The 22,378-nt window shown below is 44.4% G+C and overlaps 1 protein-coding gene across 1 annotated transcript; it reads left to right on the top strand.

Moving 5' to 3' along the window:
• The first annotated feature begins 988 nt into the window (after positions 1-988).
• LOC140744814 (uncharacterized) lies at positions 989-22,179 on the top strand. Its single transcript, XM_073076486.1, has 3 exons — positions 989-1,196; positions 6,313-6,567; positions 20,421-22,179. The coding sequence occupies exons 1-3, from the start codon at positions 1,154-1,156 to the stop codon at positions 20,450-20,452; spliced, it is 330 nt and encodes a 109-aa protein (XP_072932587.1). The 5' UTR covers positions 989-1,153; the 3' UTR covers positions 20,453-22,179.
• The last annotated feature ends 199 nt before the right edge of the window (positions 22,180-22,378 follow it).

Here is a 22,378-nt window from a genome sequence, read left to right on the forward strand (position 1 = left end):
AGTTATTAGGTAGAAATAGGTGTGGCGGTGGTGCCACTTGATCGAGGGGTCCGAGGTTCAAATCCCAGGCTCAAATCCCACCTCTGAGTTTTAATATAAATATTATTTAATGTAAAAATTAGACGTTCCCGATGGTGAATTTTAGGTCATCGATCATTATATTATCGTCATCTTACCATCATTGTCCCAGTGTTGGGCACAGGTCTCCTCTCAGAATGAAAAGACCGAATACACCGCGCTGGCCAAGTGCGAATTGTATTGTAATCGTAGACTTCACGAATATGCAGGTTTTCTCACGATGTTTTCATTGCAAATTAAAACAAGTGACAATTAGTTTCATTCCAAATTAAGACGCACACAACTTTGAAAAATCTGAAGTGTACGTCTGAGATTTGAACCTTGGACCCCTCAATCGGGAGGCCGTTTCAACCACTAAGCTACCAGCTGCCATCATGTTGACAAAAAGTTAATAGCAAATTTGCAGTGAAATGATTTACTCTTACAACATCAAACTTCGATCAGGCGCACGGAGGCAGAATAATTAGCAGCATTATTGTTATAATTGCATTTACCAGACGAGCGGGAGAATGCTCGCTCTCATTTGAAAGGCGCTTCTGTTATCGTTCGTCCTCGGGCCGTGGCAAAGGTTATCGGAACCACCAGTAGGGATGTCAACCGTGCAATGCAATATTGTATTGTATTATAATAATGACGTATACTTTGTTTTTATATGTTCTCGCATAAGCACTCGATTCAATTTAATGCAAGGCAAATATAAGTAATAAATTGTTATATATCTTAACAATAAAGTATTATGCAACATATAGGTTTGTATTCATCTGCTTCTCACTGCTTTAAAATAGACAAACGTTATATTTTCAGATAACATATTAATATTGGGTATATTTTATAGATATTGCATTTCTCCTTTTCGTAGGTGGCAACCCTAGCCACCAACGCAGCCACACCCCCCCTTCCGTCCATCCTGGAGTACACTTCAACCGCTTCTGATGCAGTGAGCCGATAAATTCATAACTAACAACATTTGTTTTGATTAAAACCAATACAATATTATTAAAGCTACTTTCGAGTTATAATCGCGAGTGCCTAAAGATTTGAACTGAGGTAGAAATATTAACTTAATTAGGTGGAAATGATAAGCGGCAGGATTTTGTTTTGCGTGCTAATCGTCGTTGGTGAGTAGCCACATACTCGTACCTAAAATTTCGATAAAAAAAACACTCATTAAAGATACCTCCTCCATTATTATTTAATGAGCTAGAAATGTTTTTACCTTTATGAATTTAAGTATTGAATTATACACCTTTATGAATTTAAGCATTAAATTGAACTTACTCATACGTTATTAAACATATTATGGGATATGTATAGGTATACAACAAAGGTACGTTTGTATTGCGTCGCCAAGTTACGAAATCGATTAATAACTTGACATTTAATAAACTTACCTACCTACGCAGTCGGGGTATTGGCCGACATATATTATATTTGCCCGTATTTTTTGTATTTTTATATTTACCTAAATTTAAATGACTGCACAGAAATGTCCCAGTTAATTAATTAAATGGTAAAAGCTACTTTTTACTTCGTATTAGAAATTTCAGTGCACTTTTTGTCATTTCTTTGGTAACAAATGACTATTGCAAAAATATTTTTACGCAGAAATATTATTATTATTATTATAAATATTAAGGTAATTGTAATGGAATATAATAAAAGATCCTCTAGTGTTATTTTGCTCTCACGTTAGAGGTCCGGGGTTCAAGTCACAAAGACGTACCGGAGTTTTATTTACCTTATACACATTAGAAATATACGCAGAGAAACATCGATATTATGTGCCTCAGAGTTTTTAAATGTTAATAAAGTTGGGTAACTGCTACCAATCGGCACTTGGCCAGGGTGGTAAATCGTTCACTCGTTTGGTCGAAAACAGCTGGGCACGGGTCTCCTGTCAGACCGACAGCAGCCGAGCTTAGACCAGTTAGTAGAGTATGTCGAAACACTGAAAAGCTTAGAAATTAAGTTGTCCCATTATTGGGCACGGGTCTCAATTCAGAGTGAGACGATTAAGGCTAAAGTCGACTAATACCAAAGTTAGAGGGTTTAGCTTTTTTTTTATAATATAGGAGTAGCAGACGAGCATGCAGTCCACCTGATGGTAAGTGGCTACTGCCGTCCATGGACATCTGTAATCAACCCCAGATAGGACCAGAAATTCCTACCTGAGGTCGACAAAAGATGCGCCGCTACCCCTGAGGACTAAGCTGGAACGCCTCGGAAAAGTATGTCTCCCTTACCACCCCCTTCAAAACGGAACACAGCAGCGCCTAACACTGCTGTTATTAGGCAGTAATAGGTGTGGCGGTGGTGCCGCCGGAGCCGAACCTCAAAGGGTTCTACCACCTTTAGAACTCAAACCAGACAAAGACTAAAACACTTAGAAACATGTAAATAATGGTAAAATATAAATTCTCATTTAATTATCAACATAGAGCTTTTATAAGCGTTCTCGGGAGCGAATAGAACCTACAGTTCCATTATATTAATCACGTAATGACATGTGTATATGTACCCACATATCCACTTATTGTGCACTGTAAACACACTCATTGTTGTTACACTTAAAGTAATTTAATCGACTCTACGTCGTAGTAATTACATATATTTGTTTTGTATTAATAGTAATTGGAACACAACTAATGACAATATTTGTTTTAACAAACAAAGCATAGTTTAAATAAAAAAAATACCGGTATTGAGTGCTGCTCAGTACTGTGCTAAAGGGTTGGTTGGTGCTGTAGTTAGATGCAAAGCGTTCAAAACTTGCTCTCCGGGTTAGCTATTTGTAGCCGAGCTCAGGTAGAATAAGGTAACTACCAATTTTGGGCTTATTAGAAATATCCATGGGCAGCACTGACCTTTTTCTGTTTAATAACAACAGTTAAGATGATGTGTTTTGGTTTGAGGGGTGTGGTAAGAGAGACATACTTTTCCGAGGTTTTCCAGCTTAGTCCTTAGGTAGAAATGTAATCTTATCTAGAAAACCACCTACGAATCTGATTACAGATTTCCATTTAAAAAACGCATTTTAAGGTTAAAACGTCCTACAGATGGCTCTGAATCGTTAACGAAAACAAAGGTTTACGAGCTCCTCGGCGTTAGACCGATTGGCGTCTTGATCTGGGGTTATCTTATCGCGTACCCAGTGCCCACTATCGACACATAGTAGACGGTTAGACGACTTCAATTTACAACAAAACTGAGAACTTCTATAATGATTACATAACAGTAGCTACAGAATAATGAATTCGAAACTATTTGAAAAAATAATTTAAGCCTCAATGAAGCAATGAAGTAATGAAGGGCTAAAATGGTAAATCACAAGCGGAGTATAGGTATCACAATGCTGTTCTGCCACGCTAAGAGTTCCAGGTTCGATTTCCTATCGTCGTCAAACCATTACTATCCCACAGTTGGGCCCGGGTCTCTTATCAGAAAGAGAAGGATTAGTTCAAAGTCTGCCGCGCTGATAAAGTATGAGCCTATTAGTAAAGTTCACACACCTTTGATATTTTATTATATTATATATTATTATATATTTTTTCCTATGAGACACGTCTTCATTTAGGCTTAGTTTTAGGTCTGGACTTATCCTGGTGTTCGAGTACCTGAGGCATAAGGAAACTTTACTATTCATGTAGAAAGCATCATACCGTTAAATCGTCAAGCCTCAGTGTCAAATGTCACCTCCAGTTGCTTTGTTATAATACTGAGAAGTAACTGAGAAACGTCAACACAGTGGAATCGTGGGAACCACGTGATATCAGTATATCCTGATGACACAGCGAGGAAGTGGTCGTATCGAGATCGCCTTTTACTGGAAATGAGGACATGTGACGCCCGTGTTGATATGAAATATTATGTTCCAAGAGATAAAAGCAGGAAAGGATTTTAATATAAATATATAAAATTAATTTGAATTAAATTTGAAAAATAATGTTTTCCACGTTCTGGTATCATGCTTGGGTTTCCTCCCGAATTCAGAGGATAACTCTAAATTCTTCATATATCTGTGGAGTTGCATACATCTGCCATATTGGATTTCGATTTACTTCATAATTGAATCATGCACTGTCATCCAAACCAAATATTATGCAAAATTCAGCTCCATAGGTTGGAGTTAACTCGTTTATCATTCAGTTGCAAATTTACACGATATAATACATAGTAACCACATTGTAACTAACAAAGTAAGTTAAGTAAAATCTTGTTATAATAAATACCTACCAAATTTTAATTACAAAATTAATTATAAATTATAGATTGTTTATACATATAAATAAAGACACAATCTGATTAATACAACATATATAGCACAAGTAATACTTCTTAGGAGACAAAGGGAACAGGGCAGACAAAGGGAATCCTGTAGGTACATATCTAATCCTGTAAAATAAAAAAAATGAGAACTGTCGTAAACCTAACTAACCTAGATAACTTTAGTCAATACCAAATCAATGGTTTGATTAAACAAAGACACAAAGATACGTAATTCTTGTACACGTGACGATATTCGATAATTCTTGCACACAAAATATTAACTGCGATAACTTTAAGTCAATGAAAAACAATAACATGTGCACTATAAACTTCGGCCTATCTTTGTTTACATACAACGGATGCGATAATGATTTCGATGCGTAATAGGGATGAGATCACAGGAAAAGTTTAAGAGAATAAATAATACTGATTAGATTAAAAAGGGTCACAGAAATGTCACAGAAATCTACCACTTCGTCAAAACAATCGTTTAGCCTAATAGGTAGTAATTTAATTGAGCATTCTATAATTATGTTAAGGGGTAGATTGTTAGGTTATGCTGAAAAATAACGTTTTCTTCAGCGAAAGGATACATTAAAGATAATGTGTAATTCTAAATAAAAAAAAAACCAAGAATTCGCAAAAGAGAAATTATTTTATCATTTAGCTGGCCGGGGATCGAACCCGAAGTACATTGCATGTTAGACCGCTATGACGACAGCTCTGTCTCGCGGGCTTGCGGCTCTACAATATAGTGGGCTTCGTACCTAGTTATAATTTGTATGTAGCAAACGAGCATTCAGTCCACCTCATATAAGTAGCTACCTAACATGGACATCTGTAATCAACGACTGATAAGATTAAGATTCCTATCCCTGAGGACTAAGTTAGAACGCCTCGGACGCGTCTCCCTTAACACACCCTTCAAAGCAAAACACAGCAGTATTCTGACCTCTCAGAAGAGTCGAATTATACCATCCCCTACGCTGACTATAATTATAACTGACAGATTGGTATCTAACTGTGAAAGGTATATAAACTTCACACCTTTGAAAACATTACGAAAGAACTCTTAGATACACGTACAATGTACATAGATTCTTGCTCGGTATTTTCCTTAACAGTCAGATTAAATATTCGTTAATTGGTAATTCGCACTGAACATCGAAAAATATTAGAGCAAAACTCGTACCACTACGAAACTTACATAGAGATACATAAATCAACGTGTCTAATGTAAGTCCCACATGAAAACCAACTAAGTTTTTGCCTGACCTAATATATTTCGTGGCGGCATTGATGGATGACTACCCACGTCATTGCTCAATGTCTTATGTATTTCAGATCTTTTAAGTTCGAATGAAACTCAGACAGGTTTAACTATAAACAAACGTACATATTTAAATGTTAGTATGTAGAATATAGATCACTATATTCTCTTGGGATAATATTAGTAATCAATGACATACGATCGAGTCATCCAGGAAGATGGCGATGTTAATGTTTTACATATTAACATTTTTTATATACGAATCTAATAGAAGTAACACATAGGCCACCTGATTGTTACATGATCCGTACATGAACCCAGCGGCGTTTAACAATTCTAAGTATGTATAAGTGAGTTTCATTTATCTACAAAGTAAATTGAATGCACCTAACCTGAGGTCAGACACCGGCGACACCGCCGTCCCGCCGATTTCTGCCTAATATCAGCAGTTAGCGCTGTTGTGTTCTGATTTGAAGGTTGTGGTAAAGGAGACATACTTTTCCGAGCTCCAGCACTACCCACCCACCAACTACAGCAGTCCTCAAGGGTAGCGGCGCATCTGTGGCCGACATCAGAAATCTAATCTTATCTTAGTTTGAATACAGATGTCCATGGGTGGCAGTACCCACTCACGATCAGGTGGACTGCATGCTCATCTGCTGCTCCTATATTGTATAACAAAAACCTAAATATTCCAGCATGCCACGAGATCCAATCGGCTCGGCTGCCGTTTCTCCGGCCGGCTCGCATCGGGGATGAGTCGGGCGCGGACCTGCGCGCCCCGGCCGAGCTGATGCGCGCGCGCGTGCGGGAGGGCGTGCCGCCGCCGCTGTGCGCGGGACGGTGCGCGGCGCCGCCCGCGGGACCCGTCTGCGCGTTCGATGCCGCTGGAACCGCAAGAACCTTCGCGACCATCTGCGAACTGGAAGCGGTGTCGTGTCGCGAAAGCACGTGTAAGTTTTCAAAAGTTCACCTGTTGCTAGAAATGAGTATTCAGTCAGAGAAGGCCCTAAAATCCGATTCAAGTTAGATGTCCAAAATGTTAACAAAAGACCCACCAAAAAATAAATTCAAATAATAGTTTTTGTTTTTGACTAAATTAAAGTATTAATAATCTAAATAAATTAAGATTTTCCAATATTTATATTAAATTAATTTCGTTCCATACAGTAATAATAATTAAACAACAAGGTTTGTAGTAGAAAATTAACATGTAATAATGGTAACACACTCGGGATACAAAACATTTTATGTGCAGCTATTTTGACGTTTCGTAGATGATGTGATAGTGTTAGAACTCGTATGTTTTTCGTTTTCATAGTGCATTTGTTAAACTGTGTGTAAGTAGTTGTTAAAGTTTTTGTTTATTGTTAGTTTTTTTTTTTTTTTATAATTTTGTTTTGTTTTTATTGGTCCGTTGTTACGACGTTACGATACGCTGATACGCCAGCCTGGTTCCTCAAGGACAAAAAACCAATCTCTCGCTTTTAAAAATATATATCAGAAAAGCTCATGAGCGAATGAAAGCCTACGAGCAAAATATAAGAGTTCAAAATGAATGACATAAAATAATTATTTGAAGAAGGTTTAGCAGAGGTGACACCACAAAAATGCATAGGTAAATTGCATACGCTATGTTATAAAAAAGTGTCACTGTCATATTCGTAATTAATGTAACTGAATCAGATTCTTCCGAAACTGAATAATTTTTAAAATCAATATAAATATACATTTTGAAGGTGGTAGAACCCTTTGTGGTTCGACTCCGGCGGTACCACCGCCACACCTATTTCTACCTAATAACAGCAGTGTTAGGCGCTGCTGTGTTCCAGTTTGATGGGTGTGGTAAGGGAGACAGACTTTTTCAAGGCGTTCCAGCTTAGTCCTCAGGGGTAGCGGCGCTTCTGTGGCCGACCTTAGGTAGGAATACCTAATCCTATCTGGGGTTGATTACAGATGTCCATGGGCGGCAGTAGCCAGTTACCATCAGGTGAACTGCATGCTCGTCTGCTACTCTTATAATATAAAAAAAAGAAAAAAAAACATGATTTTAATTATATTAAACCCATATAGTCTTATCTACTATATCTACTTCGTTTTTATCTATAAAACAACTAAGCCTATCATTCATCTGGAAATATATAAAAGGAAACGTTATTTCAAAAATAAAAGGTTTACCATACCTGTAATCGTATTTTAAGAACGTCACTTCTTTGTTTACATTTTGGACATAAGCTAATTATGAATCAGACTAAACATAGCTGTAGATTATGGGTTTTCAAATAAAACTCCAACTTGAATCTTCAGTTCTTTTCTTCTTGTTTTTATTCCGAGGCGTACACATTTTTCCATACAAAAAGGCGAGCTTAAGTACTTATTTTGGGTACCGCAACAGGCGCAGGCTCAGTCAGCAACCGCGTCCTATTGCCGTCCCTTTCTAACATAGCCTGTCTTACTCTTACAATTCTATGCTTACACTCTATTGCTATCCTACTCTTACATATCTATTCTTATTACGTAGGACTTATATCTATTGCAATAAAATGTCTTATTTACATAGTCTTAATTACATACACAAGTTACATTAATCAACATTTACATTTAAATTCTTAGGCCGTTGTCGTCCGTAATATTCTCCCCCCGGCGTAGATTCTTCGAAGCCTCCTCCATCTGAAGGACGGCAAGCTTCGTCGCTGGCCTCTGGAACACACCTCCCTTTGTGCGGACGTCTGCAGACCGGACGATGCCATCAGGTCCCGGGTGAACTCGCTCGACGACTCCTCTCGGCCAGGTATTGCGGGGTAAGGCGTAGTCGACCACAATTACGAGATCGCCTTCCCGCAGTTGTGACGCCTGTGCGTTGGACGGCCCCCGCGGAATGAGCGTAGGCAGGTACTCTCGCAGCCATCGCTGCCAGAACTGGTCCGCCAGTGCCTGCGCCCTTCTCCACGTGCTGCGGTCCGCCTCGGTGCATGGCCCCGTCCGCGGTAGCCCCGTCGATGAGCCGATGAGGAAGTGATTCGGCGTTAGTGCTTCCTCGTCCTCGGGGTCCACGGAGACGTGCGTGAGCGGTCGCGCGTTCACGCTGTACTCGGCCTCGGTGATTAACGTCTGCAGTACCTCTTCTTTTGGCGACTTTTCTTTGAGCGTGGTGCTTAGTGCGGTTTTTACTGAACGCACTAAGCGCTCCCAGGCTCCTCCCATGTGTGGCGCCCCCGGCGGTATGAAACGCCAGTCGGTGTTGTACTGCAGACCGTAGTCCCGTAGTGCTGCGATCCATGCTCCGTATGTATTTCTCAGTTCGACGTCGGCCCCTCTAAAGTTAGTGGCGTTGTCGGAGTATATGACGCGCGGCCAACCCCTTCTGGCGGCCATCCTTCGCAGCGCCATAACAGCTGAGTCCGTAGAGAGCGACTGGACGATCTCTAAATGAATGGCCCTTGTGGTGAGACAGGTAAATAGTGCACACCACCTCTTTTCGTGTCTTCGTCCGATAGTCACCGTTAGGGGCCCGAAATAGTCCACGCCACAATAGGTGAAGGCGCGGTGCCCCGAGTCCAACCTCACTTTAGGTAGGTCTCCTTTCGGTGGTGTCGTCGGAGTCGCCTTGTACACGCGACAGTATTGACACGCTCGTGCTACTTTCTTGACTGTAGGCCTCAAGCGCAGTATGATGAATCGTTGACGGAGCTCGTTGACGACTCGTTCGTTATTCGCGTGTCCCGCCCGGCGATGATAATGCTCGACAAGCAGGTGAGTAAAGGGATGCTGCCCGTCGAGTATTACCGGCTCATTAGAGTGCGTTGTAGAATAGAGCGCACCTATACGGCCTCTTGCGGTTATTAGCCCGTCGTTCAATACTGCGTCGAGCCTTTTAAATTTGCTGTGTCGTTGTAGCGGCTGGTTGTGACTTAACCGCGCTAAGTCTTCGCTGAAGGAGTCCCGCTGCGCGCGTTGAAACCACCGTCGTTCGGCCGCTTCTAAGTGTGACACTTCTAAGTGTAGAGTCTTGTCTCTAGATCGAAGCTTCTCGACGAATAGCTGAGTAAGTGCCGTCGCCCTTATAAGCTTCAGGTAACTGGAGAACCTTCTAATGTCGGGTAATGAGTCGTTGCGGTCCGAGTCCTCTTCTGAGACGGTGTAACACGTCTCCCCGGTCTCTTCACCTTCCCCGTTCTCCGTAGGCCAGTGCTCTTCTGTGGCTCGTAGGAATTGCGGTCCCGTGAACCACCGGTCCCGGCTGTCGATCCCGTCGGTTTGAAGCCTGGTCGCATCGTCGGCTACGTTGAGTGTTGTAGGCACCCATCGCCAATCCTCTGTATGTGTGAGCTCGGCGATCTCAGCTAGGCGATGTGAGACGAACGGCGTGTATTTTTTCGTCTCGTTTCTTATCCACTGAAGGACGGTGCGGGAGTCACTCCAGTATATGACTCGTTTGGGTTTCCAACAGCTGTGCTCCCTGACTATAGTGTTAGCCATTCGTGCCCCGATTAACGCAGCTTGGAGCTCCAGTCTCGGAATGGTTAGTAACTTCAGTGGAGCCACCTTCGCCTTGGCCATTACTTGTATTGTTTCTATGTGATCGCCGTGTGCGATCCTCCAGTAGGCCACCGTAGCGTAGGCTTGCTCGCTTGCGTCGACAAACACGTGTAACTCGATGTGAGTTTCCGGCGTTACGTTGTAGCTATAGCACCGCGGTATTGCTAGTGCTGAGACATCTGGGAGTCGCCTTATCCACTCGTCGAATAGGTTAGCGTCTTCAGATGGCAATTCCTGGTCCCAATCAACCTTCTTGAGCCACAAGCGTTGTAATATCATCTTGCCGACGATCGTATATTGACTGATAAGCCCCAGTGGGTCGTACACCGACATAACCGCGCTTAGGGTTTCGCGTTTAGTCGGTGCTCTCAACCGCAGTCTGACCTCATCGGGAACCCTCTTGATGTCAGTGTTGAAGGTGAGGGTGTCGGAGCTCGGGTCCCAGCGCAGCCCCAATGTCTTTTCCTTCTGGTGTGCTGCTAACTTTACATTCGCGCTTTCAGACTTCTTATCTTCGGGTATGCTAGCTAAAACTCTCTTGCTATTTGAGTCCCATTTTCTTAAGTTGAAGTCCGCTTGTTGATGGATGTAGGTAACTTCGTTCACCATTTTAATAGCCTCCTCTTCAGATGGGAAACTGTCTAGGTAATCGTCCATGTAGTGTCGCTCCTTGACCGCCGTGGCCGCCTCTGGGTATTTACTTTCATAGTCGACGGCGTTGCGGTTGCTTACGCTGTGAGCGAGGTATGGCGAACTGCTGGCTCCGAATATCATGGAGACCATTTTAAATCTTCTCGGAGGGTCCGTAGGCTTGTCCCTCCATAAAAACATCTGTGCCGGTTGGTCCTCGGGTCTGATTTTAACCCTAAGGAACATTTCTTCGATGTCCGCTGTGACGGCGATTCTCTTTTCTCTGAACCCGAACAATATTCTTGTGAGTGAAGCTAGTAGGTCGGGTCCTTCTAGTAGGAAGTCATTGAGACAGACTCCCTTCACCTTAGCCGCCGCGTCGAAGACCATTCTAACTTTTCCCGGCTTGTTGTGATTGGTGACGGCGAAGTGCGGCAGGAACCATTTTACGTTGCTATCCCTTTCGCTGCCGTCGCATTGCACCGCGTAACCCTTTCGTATAAGGTTAGCGATCTGAGCCGCGTATTCCTTTTTAAACGCCGGCTCCTTAGTCATCCTCTTCTCGAGCGTGTGTAGTCTCTTAAGGGCAGACTCGTAGCTATCTGGGAACGTGGGGTTATCTATCTTCCAGGGCAGACCCACTTCGAAGTGGCCGTCCTTTCTTGTGGCGGTCGCTTCGAAAATGTCGTTGGCTCTCTTCTCATGCTTATTAATTTTTTCTTTAGTCGATACGCCAAGCGAGTCCACGTCGAAATGTGACTCGACGAGCTTCTGTAGTTGGACGTCGCTCGCGCAGATGTGAAGTACGGCCGCCTGGTCTTGATAAATCGATTTCCTGGGTACCGACCCGTGCAGTACCCATCCCAACTTCGTTCTCGACGCGGCGGGTTCATTTCTCTTGCCGGCGCGCAGCTGTCGCGATATTATTAGATGCCAGTTGTCGGCACCTATCAATATGCGAGGTCGAGCTTCTCCCTTACTGATGCTATCTTGTACAACTCGCAGGTGCTTGTACCGTTCTAAGTTGTGCGGTACGCGTTGGTGATGTAGCTGTAGTCCTTTTACTGTGCGGGCTGTCACTAAGTAGGCTTCTTGTTCGTGTACCCCTTTGACACGAACCTTGACCGCTTCGCTGTCGATCCTTCTCTGATCGTTAATACCCCTTATGTTCAGAGGTCGATTCGGTCCGCCGTTAGTGAGTTGCTTCGCTAATTCTTCGTCTATTAGCGTCACAGTAGACCCTTCGTCTAGGAGGGCGTACGTATTTACCTCCCCCCGTGGACCGCTGAGTTTCACCTCGCAGGTTTTGAGCAGTACTGATGTAATAGGCGACCTCCTTGTCGTGACGCTCATTACTAGCGCGGCTGCTTCGTCTTCCCTGCCGTCGTCCGGAGTGCTCACTGTAGTCGTAGACTCCGTTACTTTTTCTTTATGTAGTAGCGCGTGATGTTGGTAGGTACATCCGTGGACTCCGCAGGCCTTGGCTTTGCATGTGAACCTGCTGTGCTTCCTTTTCATGCATTTGAAGCACATCTTGTTGTCCTTTGCCCACTTCCATCGCTCGTTGACGTCGAGTGCTTTGAGTTTATCGCACTCAGTAGTGTAGTGTCCCCCAGTTGGACACATGAAGCATTTTCTTTCTTCCGGTTGACTTTCCCCCGCAGTGTATACGCCCTTGGTAGCAACCCGCTTTGGTGCTACTTCTCTTCTGACGGGTACCGGAACGCTTCGCTTCGTTGTGTGGGTGTACCTTATCATAAGGTCCGCTTCGGCCATTAAAAACTCGGAGAGTACTATCATTTCATTATCTTCCATGATGCGTGCTTCGTTATTGGCTGCGTACTCCGCCCATTTGCTTATGAGATGAGGACTCAGTTTGTCCATTACGTCTCGAACGAGTAGCGGGTTTCGTAGGTAGCCTCTTCTATCTATACTTTTTATCGTATAGACAATATTTTGAATCTTCACCGCGAACTCATACAGATCGGTGCTCGCGCTCCCTAATTTCGGGATCTTTTTGAGCTCTTCCATGGCCCGATCTATTATGAATTCCGGTCTTCCATATTTCATCTCTAATGTGCGCATGATGATATCTGGGTTAGATGCGGTGAATAGCTGTGACAGCACGGTTTCTCTCGCTTCCCCTCGCAGGCTGTTTCGCAGTCGAAGGAGATTTTCCGTTGGAGAGAACTTAAAGAGTCTTGTAGAATCTTCCATGGCGGCCTTATACGGTAGCCACTCGGCGACGGCTCCCGTGAATATAGGTAGTTCCGCTGTTTGGCGAGGCAACGGTCTTGAGGCGACTAGTTTTTCTAAGGTGTCGGCTAGCCGTTGAATGCCTTGGAATTTCGCGTTCTCCCCCCGTTGCTTACTAACGGGAGGGCGAACCTCTTCCGGTTCTTCCCTGTATTTCGTCGCCGTTGGTTGTTCCATGCTTCTATCCACCCAGTCTTGTACCCTTTCGTTGCATGAGCTCGCCGCATATTCAGATTCGGCTTCGATTGCAGTCATTTCGGCGGCTAATCTCGATTTGATTAGCTTTTCTTTCATAAGTAGCCGCTTCTCTTCTATAGCCGCGAGTTCTTTCTCCGCTTCGTATTGTGCCATCTTCATACGTGCGTCGATGCTTCGCTTTGAAGTGTTGCTGCGAGCGGTGTGTGCCGGCGACGTAGGTCTCCGCACCGGCGATGTAGGTCTCCGCACCGGCGATGAAGTTTCACGCCTTGGTGGCGTGCTAGCTGGTCGTGCAGGTGGCCCCATGACGGACGTCCGCGTTGACGTCGCTGGTGCTGTCTCTCTCGCCCCTTCTGGCGGAGAGTGCTCCATCCTTTTTTCTTGGGAATTTCCTGCGACCGTCGACGGCGACTGCGGAGAATCTTCATAAATTCGGTGTAGCGATGGCCCTGGCGCACCCTTAGCGCCCGGGGCTGCTTCTGACTCGCTGTACCCCGATTCGGAGCGAACACGACCCCTTGTGTTCATTGCGATCGGCGTATTCATCTTGAGTCTTCTTTAAATCCGGCTTCTCGAAGGACCAATGTAGATTATGGGTTTTCAAATAAAACTCCAACTTGAATCTTCAGTTCTTTTCTTCTTGTTTTTATTCCGAGGCGTACACATTTTTCCATATTTTTTTTTTTTTTTTTTTTTGGCGCCCAGATGTAGGTGGAAAAAGGGCTGACCCTCTACGGAGAGGGAGGAGCAAAAAATGCGTCCAAGCACTTACAGGCCGCGACGGCCGGTGCCTGCGTCGTGTGGGGCTGACTGAAAGGTCCTCCTGAAGGGAGGACCATCCCACTAAAAACTCCTTTAAGGCATTCGTCCAAGGGGACCGTACAGCCGACATCGGATAGCGACCTCTCGTTTGCGGAGCGAGAGGCGCTAGCGGCGCTCCCTAGAGAGCTACCGCTGGATAGATGACACTGAAGGTGTCAACGTATCATGAATAAGATTAGAATCGTCGGGAAGACGATTCTCTATGGAGAGTTGAACGCCCCTGTGGGCGGCCAGAAGGTTCTCCACATCGGTGGAGAGTTTGTTAGGAGCGTCGGTCAAGATGTTTCTTGGCCGACGGCAATTGTAACGGGTAGGAAGAGGGGCAGCATAGTCCGCTGCACCCTTGATTAAGGGATTGGAATGGTTTTCTGAGCGGTCAAAGAACGCTTCAGAGAATTGTCTGAGGACTTGTTGTATTGGAGCGAGCTCCAGGTCGCGGTGGAGGTCAGCGTTTCTGACATACCAGGGGGCATTAAGTGCCCGACGACAAAAGAGATTTTGTATGACCTGGAGTTTGTCTAGGATGGTGGGATTCGCGTGAGCGAAGACTGGGGAGGCGTATGTTAACACCGGTCGAATGCAAACCTTATACAGCGTTCGCTTATTCCTGGCTGACAACTTGCTGTGTCTGCCAATCATGGCGTTGAGGCGGCTCATGTAAGAGCGGGCGGTATGGGTGACCTTAGAGACGTGGGGTCTAAAGGTAAGGCCCGGGTCAAGGGTAACTCCTAGGTATTTTACTGTGGGCCTCCATGGAATGGGGGCCCCAAGTAATTTGACGGAGGGCAGGTTGTTTAAGCGCCTGCGTTTGTGGTCGAAGCGCATTGCGGAGCTTTTCTCCGCATTGACTTCGATGCGCCATTTCCTAAACCAATCTCCTAACTCGTTGACCGAGCGTTGGAGTTTGGCGAGGACAGATGACTCCTTTTGCCCTTGGATGTAAAGGGCGGTGTCATCGGCGAAGAGTGAGAGCTGCACCCCATTTTTGGGGATAGGAATATCGTTGGAGTACGATATGAATAATGTAGGAGCGAGCACTGAGCCTTGAGGGACTCCGGCTGTTACGGGGCGTGGGGGAGAGAGGATACCTTCGTGCCTGTAGCGGAAGGTTCTGTCCTGAAGGTAGGAAGCCACGATGCGGACTAGGCGATCAGGAAGACCAGAATGGTATAGCTTGTATACCAGTCCTCCATGCCAGACTTTGTCAAAAGCCTTGGCGACGTCGAAGAAGACTGCTAGTGTCTTGTTACGTCTTGGATAAAACCCGCTTGTGATGTACTCGACAATGCGGTGGACTTGTTGGGGGCACGAGTGCTGGAGGCGAAAGCCAAATTGGTGAGGAATGATGAGTGGGGGAGCATCTATTGGGAAGAGGTGCCCTCTTATGTGAACGAGGATCACCCGTTCGAAAACCTTGCCCATTGCATTGAGGAGGCTAATGGGGCGGTGGTTGGAGGGAATATGTTTCGGTTTCCCAGGCTTGGGAATACCGATAACTGTTGCTGTCTTCCAGGCTGTTGGAAAGAAGCTGAGATCGAGGCAGGCATTGAAGATAATGACCAGAAGGGTCAGTGCCTGCTCGGGGAAGTGTTTGAGCGCCAGGTTGGAGATACCATCCGGACCTGGGGCTTTACGAGGTTTCAAACCGCGGATGACGGTCCGGACCTCGTCTGTAGTGATTTTAATGGGAGCAGAGGTGACAGGGAGAGAGATCTTTTTAAGGACCTCCTCCTCCACCTTGTGAATGTGGATAGGGTCGCACGGTTGAGTGCTGGGGGAGCACTGCGCAGCGATGCTATCTGCGAAGCATTCGGCCTTCTCAGCGTCTTCGAAGGCTATGCTGCCGTCGGGACGCGTGAGAGGGGGAGTGCTTGAGAAGGCTTCGGTACGAAATCGTCTAGCGATTTTGTAGAATGCCTTATGAGAAGGTTGGATATCCTCCATGAGAGAGTTCCAGTTGGAGTCCCTCAGTTCGGCTAGCCGGGATCTGACTTTCCTTTGGAGGGCGTTAGCGCGCCTCCTAAGGACAGGGGTGGGATACTTGGCGGCCCATCTGAGGGCTGCGTTTTTAGTTTGAATTAGCTTCCTGACCTCGCGAGGTAGTTTGCGGTTCGGGACCTCTACCACCTTCGCGTTGTCATGAAGCGAAGTCTGAACTAGCTGGGTGAATGAGTTCACCGTACTGTCTATTTTCTCCGAGCTAACAAGGTAGTCTGGGGGAATAGTATACGGTGAATCGGGGGCCTCTATGGCCGAGGTGAGAGATTTCTCGTACCCTTCCCAATTAGTGAAGGTTTTCGAGGAGGTATGGGGAGTTGGATCATAGGGACCTAACTGTAGAGAAACTGGACGATGGTCTGAGCCCAGATCGTCCAGTGTTTCGATCGCTCTTGTATTGAGCGCGACGCCTTTAAGGAGGGCGAAATCCAGCACGTCGGGTTCTTGGTCTTCCCGATCGGGGTAGTGGGTTGGCGCTGTTGGAGAGAAGATATCAAAGTCCAGTGCGCGGGAAATGGTTAAGAGTTTCTTACCGTTGGTGTTAGTCAGACGACTGTTCCAAACGGTATGTTTGCAATTGAAATCTCCAAATAGTACGACAGAGTCTCCGAGCGAGAGGAGGGCCTCCAAGTCGCTTTGGAGAGGGGCTTTATTGGCGGGGAGGTAAATTGAGGCTATGATCAGGGACGGGTGTCCTGTCATGCCTAATTTGCATATGGTGGCTTCCATATTGGTGAGCTTGGGTGTTTCCAGAGGGGTGCAATGGAAGGATCTCTTGTAGTAGATGGCAGTGCCTCCGCCACGACGGTCGTCGGCTCTGTCATTACGTACAAGCGCGTAAGAGGGGAGACTTACGCCTTTAAGGGAGGGCTTGAGGAAAGTTTCCTGAACAAGCAACAGGTCGATATCCCTGTTGCGGACGAACTCTTTGAGTTCGGGAATGCAAGGCTTAAGACCTCGTGCATTGAAGGAGATAAGCGAGACGCCTTTAGGTTTTTGACGACCGGGATGAAGGGGTTGAGTATGAACGTTACTCATTGAATGGACTTGAACAACGCTAAGTGTTCAGAGTAGATTGCGATGCGCTCCGCCTGGCTGGCGTTACGCATCTTTTGCGAGACGAGTATGATCTCGTCGAGGTTCACGCCCTTAACGCAGTCCTTAAGGAACATGATATGTTCCCTTACCGATGCGTCTTGGGTGGGACGGGGAGTGGGAGTGGCCTTAGGGGCCGGGGTTGGTGGGGCGGTCGCGGGTGCGACTTTCCTCCAACTCATGGGAGCGGTTGGGGTTTTGGAGGCCCCTAGCCGCGGGAAATTGGTCGAATTGACCGGAGGTGGGCCTGCTTTCGAGGGCTGCTTTTTAGCAACCTTCTTTTGAGCGGGACGGGGGGCTTTAGGGCAGCCACGGTAGTTAGCCGGGTGCCCTGAAGTGGTGCATAGCACGCAGGCAGGAGGGGACTCGTCTTCACGAGTTCTCTTGCACTCACGTGTGGCGTGGGGTTCTAGGCACTTGACGCACCTTGGGGGGGCAGTGCAGTTCGCCGCTGCATGGCCGTAAAGCTGGCAGCGGTGGCACTGGGCAGGGTAGCCACGCTTGTTAGGTGGTTCCACCTTGATCTCAGAAAGGCCACAGATTGTGAGCTCCTTCTCCTTGAAAATGTCCTTGGAGGACGGGGTCTTGGCTAGAATGGCCAGGGCTAGAGGGTATTTGACCCCGTTGCGGTTGTACAACTTGTGTACACCTTCCACGGGGAACCCTTGGTTGACTAGATCCGTTAGGATTTCGTCGGTGGGAAGCTCGTAGGGGAGACCCCTAAGGACCGCTTTGATTTTGCGGTCCTCTTCTAAAGCGTACGTGTGGTACGGGAGTTGAAGGTGAGTTAGGAGCCTAATGAGGCTCCTGAAGTCCTCGGTGGTGGGGCATGAAACGCGAATAGAGTCGCGAAGGTTACGTGCCTTGGTGTAGTGGATCTGTTTATCCACTAGGGTTTTAGAGAAGTCGGACCATTTCGACTTATCTCTGAAGAAAATGTGTGGGGGCGGTTTGCACTTGGCAAGTGCCGGTTCGCAGCGTGTGGCTGGCTTGGCGGGCTTAGCCGCGGGGGTTGAGCTCTGGGGCTCGGTGGAGGCTTTTGGCACGGGGGCCAGAGTGGAGGCTTTTGGCACGGGGGCCAGAGCGTGGGCCGTTGGGGCTGGGGTGGCTTCGATAGAGGCCACGGAAGAAGTCTCACTTGTCGCCTTAGCGACGCGTTTGACCGGTCGTTTCTTGGTCTTCCTCGACTTGACAGGGGTGAAACCCTGGTCGTCGTCGGAGGAGGGGGCGGTGATGAGGGTGTGTTCCGACGATTCGTCGGAGGAGGCGGGGCGTTTTAACGAGATGGCGTCAAAGTCCATCTCGTGTCTCGGGGTGGCATCAGGGGATGCGGGTGAATCGGTAACGGACAGGGGATCCGTAACGGACTTTAAGGGCTCGCAAAGGGAGCGGAGTTTGACAGCGTCAATGGGGCGGTTGAGCTCCTTGCTCAAGAGGGAGGACAGAGCCTCGAAAAACCTATCTGTTACCATGTAGGCCATGGTAACCAGGGATGCCTCCCTGCCGAGGCAGGGAGCTAACGGGGAGGGGGAGGGAAATGCAATTACCCCTAAGGGAAAGTAACTGCTACCGTCACCCTTGGGATAGCCCAAGTGCAGTGGGATCGGGTCTGCCGGTTTCTCTCAGGCCGAGAGGTCTGAGAAGCGCACCGGGTCAACGCTAGCTGGTTTCGTTGGCACCGTTAGGTATCCACCAACTCAAACGCGTCGGGACGTGAGTTTTGTTTATTCCCAATAAATTGGCAATAAACAAAGCACGGACCGCTACCGATAAAAATCGAGTAGTCGAGAACCGGCCGAAAGGCCAGACAAAAAATCTGGGTTAGCGAACACTTAGAGCGCGAGCAGGCGGGGCTGCTCGGTCTGGCGTTCAAACGCAGAGTCATTTTTTCCATACAAAAAGGCGAGCTTAAGTACTTATTTTGGGTACCGCAACAGGCGCAGGCTCAGTCAGCAACCGCGTCCTATTGCCGTCCCTTTCTAACATAGCCTGTCTTACTCTTACAATTCTATGCTTACACTCTATTGCTATCCTACTCTTACATATCTATTCTTATTACGTAGGACTTATATCTATTGCAATAAAATGTCTTATTTACATAGTCTTAATTACATACACAAGTTACATTAATCAACATTTACATTTAAATTCTTAGGCCGTTGTCGTCCGTAATAATAGCCTTAGAAAGGATTTAGACTAGAGAATCTACTACACGATAAGTATACTACTATGAACACTAGTAAACCAATGAAAGATTATAAAATTAATTAGCAATATGAACAATCCTTTTAAACACTTATCACTAATATGTACTTCTCATAATTTATCATATTTCTTACATTATTAACATAATTTTATATCACAATAACACATTAATTTAATTTTGTGACAATAAGTAATATTAACACTAATGATTCAATTACCCACATATTTTATAACAAAAAAATATTTCGGTTCGAAAACATAATTTATGCTCAGATTTGAATTGGTAGGACTATTCCTGAATGGAAATAGCCAGTCCATTAATTTCCATTACATCCACAAATAGAATTACCGGCGTGTCCCCGATAGCAAACACAAATTATGTTTATTGAACCTCTCAAAATAACCCGGTCGAGGCTGTGATTGCTTTACGATCCCTATTCTTAGCAACAGACTCGTAAATATAGAAATGCTTATTCATATCAAGTAATGTATGCTCTGCTCCGTTGCCCTTTTGACAGTTTTGTACTTAATTTAAACCTGTAACACATTATAAGGAATATCAAACATTTTTTTTAATAAAGTATAGTCCGCGTATAACTGCTAGTCCGCTCTGAATATAGAAATGAATCGCGTCGCCATAGCAGATTGTATGACTACACTTGCTCGCAAAAAATTCAGAGCGGACTAGCAGTTTGGCGCGGACTGCTTAGTTCGTGCTTACGTCTCGCAATAAATCTACAAAAACAACCTACATAAAATATACCTTTGCGTATCTTTTTACATAATAAACACAGACTATCTATCTTTGGTCGATTTATTTTCGCCAGAATTTCTCAGATACCTATAGGCTTAACCTAGGCGTCTGTGCAATATTACACGGTAAATATGTAAAATTACGAAAAGCTGATTTACTTAAATTTTGTACCTACAACATATTTCTACAAAAAACAGCTAAATTCTACACAATGAATATTTATTTATGGCCTATATCACCTTAAATTAATTTAACCAGTTAATGGACGCCTCCTTTCGTATTGTCTCATTACTAATTGTTAATTTTCAGACTATGCGATCACGGGTCTCGGTGAATGCTGATCTGCTGATCTGGCGAGGAATCTTCGTGAATATCACATGAGGTTACTCCGTAATTTGCTTAGATAATATTCTATATGATACGTAAATTTAATGCTTTATTTTATTCGTAATGTAGAGTTTTAGCTAATTTTATATGAACCAAAAATACCACTTAAAATGAAAATTATGTATTATACTCGTAGCATACGTACGTTTTGGAAATTAATTATGTATAAGATATTAAAGTAACGTTTAATACAAAATACTCACATACTAAAATACTCACATACAAATCAGTTAAATAAAATAACATGCGGCGAATTAAAAAATATCTAAATTATCCTTCATTCGTTTGAACATCTCAACATAGTAATACCTAAGTACCTAATTTCGTTTATATATAAGAAAATAAAATTATATTAAATAATGTAAGCACACTTCCAGCTTTGCCATAAAATATCGACCTTAATCAATTTACCTCTTTAACCCACAATATCTCTACATTGTAAACTCTTCTACACTGCGTATTCCCTGACCGACGGAAGCCGGGGGCTTGTCAGTTCAACAAAGATGACATTAGAAATAGCACTAGCAGACATGCTGCCTTCAGCATTGACAATTCACTTTTTGAAGCTTCGGCAATTCAATTGCTGCATTAAGCGCTCAGTAGCACTACCATGAGTTGGCATAGAAACGCCACTATAGAAATTGTAAATAGAAAACTATTGTCATTTCCTAGTGAATAACATAACTACTATCGTTACGGTATTTCTTGACAACGTCTGTCAAATTAATGACTCATGGGACCGAATTTGTATGGCAATAGATCATAATGACATTAGCTAGCGCTTTGATTTCGATAGGTTTTTTACGTATCGAGTTACGTAGTGGCTCACACTACGGATTTTAGTTCTACGAGTAACCACCAGAGGCGCTGTACAATTTTTCATACATTTATTTTACGCAGTCGCTAGCGAGTAATACTTTTGTAAACTCATGGTAGTGCTACAGAAGTAGTTGCAACTGGCGCTTAAACGTGAGGAGGGTACCTAGTACATGCTAGTACAGTTTGATAACTGCGTCTAATTTCCAAAAAATAGCATGTCTGCTGGGGCTATATACAATATAATGAATATTTACACGTATGTGTATATAGTATATATTATAATAGAACTTAATGAAAACCGCAATAAATCTTTATCAGTAAGTATACTTGCTCTTCAATAAATAAATAATTAATTAGTTTGTCGATCACGTGCATAATAGAAGTATGTATTAATGTACGAGTAATTATTCAGGTTTATAAAAAATATTGACTTTGCAATTCGAAGATTCCAAGGCTCAAAACCAGTTTTTAAATTGTCCACTTGTCAGAGTGTAGGTACCGGGCGGCAACGAATTTCGTAACAAAAGCTTTTTAAAAAGGGAAATGGGCACAGGAAAATGTAAATACGTGAGAGTCAAGTAAACTTGAAGCTTGACGATCACGATCTTTTAACAAATAATAATGGGAGATTTTCAAAAACATTTTCGGTATTAAAGTTCCTAAATTTTTATTGGTTTATATGTACGATCTGATTGATTTTTAAATTGCTGTTTATTATTATAAGGCTATCAATTAAATTAAGGATCAATATTATTTATTGTACCAAGTACAAACATTTTCAAACGGTGAAAAACCAGTCGTAGCTAATTTTACTATAATTATTACTTAATGTAACATTTATCAATAAAACATTAAATATTTATCCATGTTGTTATTATTAATTTTCCAATTGAAGTAAAACTGTATAGTAAAACCCTTTAGTCCTTTGTGGTTCGACTCCGTAGGTATCACCGTCATAACTAATTGCCTCACTAGAGTCATAAATCTTGTAACAGCAGTGTTATGTTGTAAGTATATCTAAAATGGTACGGTAAGTCGTTAAGTGTAAGTTCTATCTAAAA

The sequence above is a fragment of the Epargyreus clarus genome, unplaced genomic scaffold (genome assembly GCF_041222505.1).
Source record: "Epargyreus clarus isolate Ecla_fem2 unplaced genomic scaffold, WU_Ecla_fem_2.2 ptg000009l, whole genome shotgun sequence".
Classification (NCBI taxonomy): domain Eukaryota; kingdom Metazoa; phylum Arthropoda; class Insecta; order Lepidoptera; family Hesperiidae; genus Epargyreus; species Epargyreus clarus.